Genomic DNA, 6,521 nt, shown 5'->3' with positions numbered 1-6,521 from the left:
CTTATTTAAATAGCCTAGTTTAACAAGGCCACGGTTACCATTTCTCCGTCATCACAGAAATGTCAAAGTCACAAGGTCTTTGCATTTTGTCCGCGGTGTCAGGTAGACCAGACGCAATTTCAGGCGTCAGAGAGGCTCGCGCTGTTTTTGAGCCAGTTGTATTGATGAAATGCAGTCATAGCGAAGGCAAGGACTTCATCAATCATGCCAAATTATAGCCAAAACTCTGCCATTAGACCTGAGAAACATAACGTCACCACAGATAAACAACATTTTAACGGCAAGCCTTTGATAAATCCATGGATAAAACCGAAAAAGTATGGGCCTGCTATAGGTTAGTCTATATATTTGCAAAAATAACGTGTATTTTGATTGAATAAAACTTTTATTGTTTTCACTATTTAACTTGTTGATTATATATTCAAGGTCAGGCAAAGTAATAACATGAATCATATAGTTTGTTTTATTATAAGAAGTAAGGGGAAACCGGGGCCAGTTGTCACACTTTTTACACCAATGAATATAGCCTAGGCCTATTTGTCAGAATAGGTTTATTTTTTAAAGGTAATTTATGGGCGCATACCTAAAAGTTTTGGCTACAAAAAACAGCTACTGTTCTTTTAAACAACAACTTGTTGTTCTTCTAATCATAATGGCATAAATGTGTATTTAAAACACATTTTATATCCTTGCATACAATTCAGTCTTATAATATATCAGCAAATATATCAGTTTCTTGTATTCAAGCTTAAATATCAGAAATGAACAGTCTTAATCACATACTCTTTTGCTTCAAATTGGACTGGGAAATGATCATTCTGTCGTGATGCCTTTCCTATGCAAAATAATCTAGGGAAAACAAATTAAAGTACATAAAGCAATCACACTCAATGCGACAATAGTTTTCTTTTGTCTGTCCGGTAAATGTTTGCTCTCTATTTTCCAAGCAATGGCCTCATATAGATTAAATAAAGGTAGTCGCGTAATTTATTTAAGATGCAATTTACGGAAAAGCATTCCTAACTTAACTTATATTTACGGAAAAGCATTCCTAACATACACACACACACACACACACATACACACACACACACATATATATATATATATATATATATATATATATCACTCAATGAAAATAAACGTCATATTTAAACATGCAGTTTTTATGCTAAGGATCAGACAATACACACTTGACTATGCAAACAGCGCTTTGCAAAGTTTTATTTATTTTTTTGATACAATCTATAAGTGCATTAGTCCAGTGTTATCATTCTGAAATCTATATTAAACAAATCTTTTCTGCAATTTAACTACAGTTAAGCAGATTTGTTTAAACAGAATTGCATTCGCTGGATAAATACCTACTTAATGCAGAGCATAGTAAAAATAAAGATAAAAAATCAGGGACAGATTAGCTGTAATCTGTTATTAAAAATACAGTTCTTTCAGCACTGGATAACAATGGTCAGAATTACGTAGTCATTGACATGACATTTCACAAATAAATGCTGCAGCAGTTTTCTGAGTGGTTGAGTGCTCATAGCATCATGACATGGTAAATATGCCAAAAAAAAAAGTGCAGAAGGACAGAATTCACTTTTTTTAATTGAGAGAAAAAACACAACTCTTAGTTAAAATACTCCAAAATAAAATTTGTTTATAAATCTCTATACTTAAATATATACATTATGTGCAAATAAAATGTCCAACATTAAATTAAACTATGCAGAGAGTGTGAATAATAATGATTTGACATTATTGTGTATATATTTAGTATTTAATCCTCACTATTGGCACCCAATTGTAGTAAGTCTGAATAAAAGAAAAAAAAGAAAAATACCCACATTTGTGAACTGAGAGTAAATATTCAACTAAAAGACAAGATGTCCAATGAATTATTTGAGAAAAAGGAAATTTCTCTGGCATACTCAAATGTTTACATGAAATGGATAGCTAATTTCTTTTGCTTGTATGAAGTATTTGTGTGTATATAATTTATATATGATTGGAAAACGGTCTAACAGAATGTGATGCACAAAAAAAAAAAAAAAAAAAAAAAAAAAAAAAAAAAAAAAAAAAAAAAAAAAAAAAAAAAAAAAAAAAAAAAAAAAAAAAAAAAAAAAAAAAAAAAAAAAAAAAAAAAAAAAAAAAAAAAAAAAAAAAAAAAAAAAAAAAAAAAAAAAAAAAAAAAAAAAAAAAAAAAAAAGGAAAGGAAGATGACCAAAAAAAAAAAAAAGCTACCAAACCTATGAAAGATACGTAATAAAAATTTTGTGCATACAGTGTCTCGCAGGGTTTTACTCTTCTCAAGGAAGATGAGACATATGTGACAATGCACAAAAACAAAGCCCCCTAAAACAAGAAAGTACACACAGAATTAAAATTAAAAATTGCTTTTGTTCATAATCAATATTATAGGCGTGCCGTTTTAGTCTGTCAATCCTTTGATATCACAGTGACCTTAGACTGAATGTCTTAGACTTGCCTGAATTTTGTAGATATGGCAAAAAACCTGACATTCATTTGATAAGCATGAGAGGTTTCCAAATTAGAACGAGGAAAAAAAAAATAGATGTCTTTGTAAATATGACGCAAGCCCCATAAAGTCTACATTCATAGCTTATCTCATATATCTTCATGCAGCTACATGGTTTTGCATGTTTAAGCGGTTTGTGGTAGATAAACCTTGTCGCTACCATTGCTAGCCTGCTAACAACTGACTCGCTTTTGTGGATTCTTCACATTGTGGCTGTCCTCCACTCCTTTGCAATGCAGCACATCATATCAAGGGATTCACTCATAAGGCTTCAGTTTAAAATGACCTGCAGAGTTCCGACAGTGTTTCTTCCAGCTTCAAGCAGAATCCTTCCTAGTGCAGTGGCTAATGTTTTGTGTGCCAGCAGTCTCTCTCTAACGTGTCAAGCGCTGTAGTGCCTAGGCCGCCACGTGGCCGATCAGATAGATGTTGTCATAGAGGTGCCCTACAAAGTCCTCGCTAATGTTCTGAGCAGCCCGCCGTGTATTTCGGATGAACTCCCTCTTGGACATCTTGTTCTTTACGTGAGGGCTGGTCAGATCGATGGAGAGAAGGATGAGGGAGTAGCACAGCACGTACACTGCATCTGCAAAACCAGAAGAGAGGTGTGTTGTTTAGCACAGTTAACATTGTAACCCCTTCATCAAATCAAAATGTCTGCATTATGCAGAAACATCTTTAATAAAGATGAACATAGAATGATGCTAAATGTGAATGGACCCACAATTTCCGAAATGTTTCAACAGCCAATTTATAAAGCATCCATAATTACTACACAGTTTCCTAAATGCATCCCGCTTTATAAATCATAGTTCATCTTAAATTCAACTCCATCTACAGAATGCTTACAAATATCTCTTTGATGGTTCAGGAGAAATATGGCACTTACCATCATGGCCAAGCGTGTATATAGATATATATCAGGGTTATTATAATCCATAAAAAACAAACAAACAATCATTTTCGTTACTTGAAATAAAAGAAACGATGAAATTAAATACAATATTATCTATCTATCTATCTATCATTTAATTTCACTGAGATAATTATCACAAAGCAGTTGCTCATCTGTGCATATAATAATATTAATGCATGCTGTGATTGTCTATTTATCTTTACATTTTAACAGAAATGTTGGATAGTTTCATTTACTGGTATATATATATGAGTGCAAAAAGTTTGCACATGTGCTCTTTAGTTGCTGTACATTTTCACTTCAGTTTTTCCCTTTATAAATCCCGATTTGCTCCTCACTTTTGACGTAGGATGAAATCCACGGAATTTAAGATCAAATTTAGTTGTACATGCGTTTTATATAATGAGGTCCCTGCTTTGCATACTTCAGAGAATTTATCCATAATGCCTAAACACTTCTGTTTAAACCTTTAATATTACGATGGGAATCTAAAGGTCAAAAAAACTCATCTTGGACCACATCTTGACTTGAAGATGTGACGAGTTCTGTCAGTAATTTATAATAAATCTTCCTGCTTGTACAGTAGAACACATGCACTACAAGTCACATGTTATTGCAGAAGATAACTGTGATTGGTTGGACTCAGAGCAGGGTCCTCTTTTGCTAACACTTTAAGCCAGCAGGCTTAGCTCAGCTTTAGAAGCAAACGACGGTGTTAGTACAAGGATTTCTCACATGTTGCTCTAAACAAAGACGAGATCACGCAGATCTGCAGCTATTCAATTATGGTTGACAAATCAATACATTACAATACTAATCCTGCAATCTGTGATTTGTACGTACCAATACTAGAACCAGTATTTCAGCTTTCATTTTCGCTTAAGGCAAAAATCGGTGTACGTCACTTGAGATCTGCTGACACACCTGACAACCAGCAAAGCAAATCACAGTGTTCTTGATGTCTCAGTTACACACTAGATCACTCTGTAGTATAAGTGCCAGTCTGGGATCTTTTATGACTGTGTTGTACTTCACTTACCAGGACTTAAGCCCACTTCCTGCACCAGAGTGGGGTTACAGGCACAGAAACGATGAGAAAACTTAGTGATGAGGGTCTCCAGGTACTCGCCCCTCTCCTCCGGGGCATGAATGTGTCTGAAGAAGTCTCTCAGTGCATTAGGGAGGAACTGGTTACTAAAGTTATGAAGTTTGACAAGCTCATCCAAGACATCTCGCCTGCAAACACAGTAGTTTCAATCCACATTTTTAATCATTATCAGCAGCAGAATACTATTTTTCCCTCAAAAACGAAATTTTAATCAGCATTTATCAGCTGTACATTATTATTTCTTTATAATGTATATTTGTGTGTATAAATATATAAATTGACAGTGCCCTTATTTGTTTTCCTCCAAAATGAGCAAGTTTCATGGCATTGATATTCACAGCTCGGTGGAAGTTCTAAAACTGCACATCTTATACATTAATAAAAGACATTAATAATATACATTTAAACAAACAAACAAACAAACAAACAAACCGTTCATCAAGATAAATCCGCAGCATCTTCCAATTCAGCATTCTGGTATAGAATATAAACTTGGCAATTTCCTTCGGGTGGTCCACAAGAATACCTCTGGACATGAAGTAACTGATACCCTGAATGAAAGAACCAACATAAAACAGGGTGTGGGGATTAGGAGGAAAAAGAGAAGGAGGGGGCGTGCTTTTTTACCAGACACCGCGATTTAGTCCGGAGCAAGGCTATCGCATGTCCTTTAAGTGGACACTTAAGCTTTGCTAATCTAACCTAAGACACGAGCGAGGGGGAGTCAAGACATTAAAATGCATCTCTGAACAGAAATTATGTTTTAAGAGCAGCTTGCATGAGAGAAAAGCCATCTATTTGGTTTTCATCCGGGTTGTGGTCTAAAAGCCTATGCCATGCACCATTATTCATTCTAGGTGAGCTTGTAAAAATAATATATTTAGTCTGCAGTATGAGCATTTCTAGGTTATGTGGGAATTTACAGGGTGGAGGAGGAAACCGTCATATTAATCATAGCTAGCTGGTCAGAATTGTATTTCCAAAGCACATTGTGGCTATGATCATTTCTCTGTTTCTTGCCCATTTAAACATTAAACGGTTTGCCTTCTAATTAAGGAGACGTTATTGTGGCGAGGCAGAACAAAAGCTTGTATTTTTTGTACCTCTTGCAGGTTGGCGTTGAAGGTTAGACTTCCTTCATCTAATTCCATGTAGAGTTTTCTGAATGAAAATCCAGAAGGAAGCCTTCGGTTGTATATGGAACAGTGACCCCAAGTGGACTTGCACAGGCTAGAGGGCAGACAAAGAAAAACAAGAAATTGAATTGGAGAGATGCTAATACACTTCCTTTAGCAGTGAATATTTGAAAAATAGGTCATATGTTTTTTAAAATATAATTTATTTATTGATTGATTGAATAGCTGAAAATCTAAAAGCAGAAATAATTAATATCATTTAGTTTGCATAAAATCCATTGAAACATTACACTACCATCCAAAGTTTAAGAATAATTCAGATTTTTTTCTTATACTCACCAAGGCTGCATTTATTTAATCAAAAAATAACATTTTTGTTGAAACTGTGATACATTACTATTCAAAACAATAAGTAAGAAAAAAAAAGAAAGAAACGAATACTTTTATAATTTATAAGTGAAAATATAGGCATTTGTAATGTTATAAAATATTCCTGTTTCAAATAAATGCTGCTCTTTTACATTTTCTAAGCTTCAAGGAATCCTGAAAAAATTATCATTATTTCCACAAAAATATTAAAGGCACAATATGTAAGATTTTTGTATTAAAATATCCAAAAACCACTAGAACAGTTTTATATATTTTGCTGACTTGTGTACTTACATTATCCCAAATGTTTCGAAGAATGTTTAAATCCAGAGAAATAAGCAATTTTAACTAGTGACACGGACCGTGTCCATAGTGTCATTGTGTCGCCTGCCAATGACGTCATAAACCCTCGATTTCCGGGTTTGTTTTGTAGCAAACGTGGAAACACCAAAG

At 34.0% G+C, this 6,521-nt stretch overlaps 1 protein-coding gene across 1 annotated transcript in view; it reads right to left on the bottom strand.

Moving 5' to 3' along the window:
• Positions 1-2,225: 2,225 nt before the first annotated feature.
• The window catches only part of LOC107752227 (F-box only protein 8-like), a 10,755-nt gene continuing 6,459 nt past the window's right edge, over positions 2,226-6,521 (bottom strand). Inside the window, exons 3-6 of the mRNA XM_016568145.1 lie at positions 5,667-5,793; positions 4,996-5,114; positions 4,495-4,691; positions 2,226-3,125 (exon numbers count right to left, since the gene is read on the bottom strand). Coding sequence (XP_016423631.1) covers positions 2,938-3,125; positions 4,495-4,691; positions 4,996-5,114; positions 5,667-5,793 — 631 coding nt within the window. The 3' untranslated portion in view covers positions 2,226-2,937. The remainder of the gene's footprint in view (positions 3,126-4,494; positions 4,692-4,995; positions 5,115-5,666; positions 5,794-6,521) is intronic.

Source organism: Sinocyclocheilus rhinocerous, unplaced genomic scaffold (genome assembly GCF_001515625.1).
Source record: "Sinocyclocheilus rhinocerous isolate Xijiao unplaced genomic scaffold, SAMN03320098_v1.1 scaffold110, whole genome shotgun sequence".
Taxonomy (NCBI): Eukaryota; Metazoa; Chordata; class Actinopteri; order Cypriniformes; family Cyprinidae; genus Sinocyclocheilus; species Sinocyclocheilus rhinocerous.
Note: the sequence above shows the minus strand (reverse complement) of the source record. Positions and strands in the feature narration are given on the sequence as shown.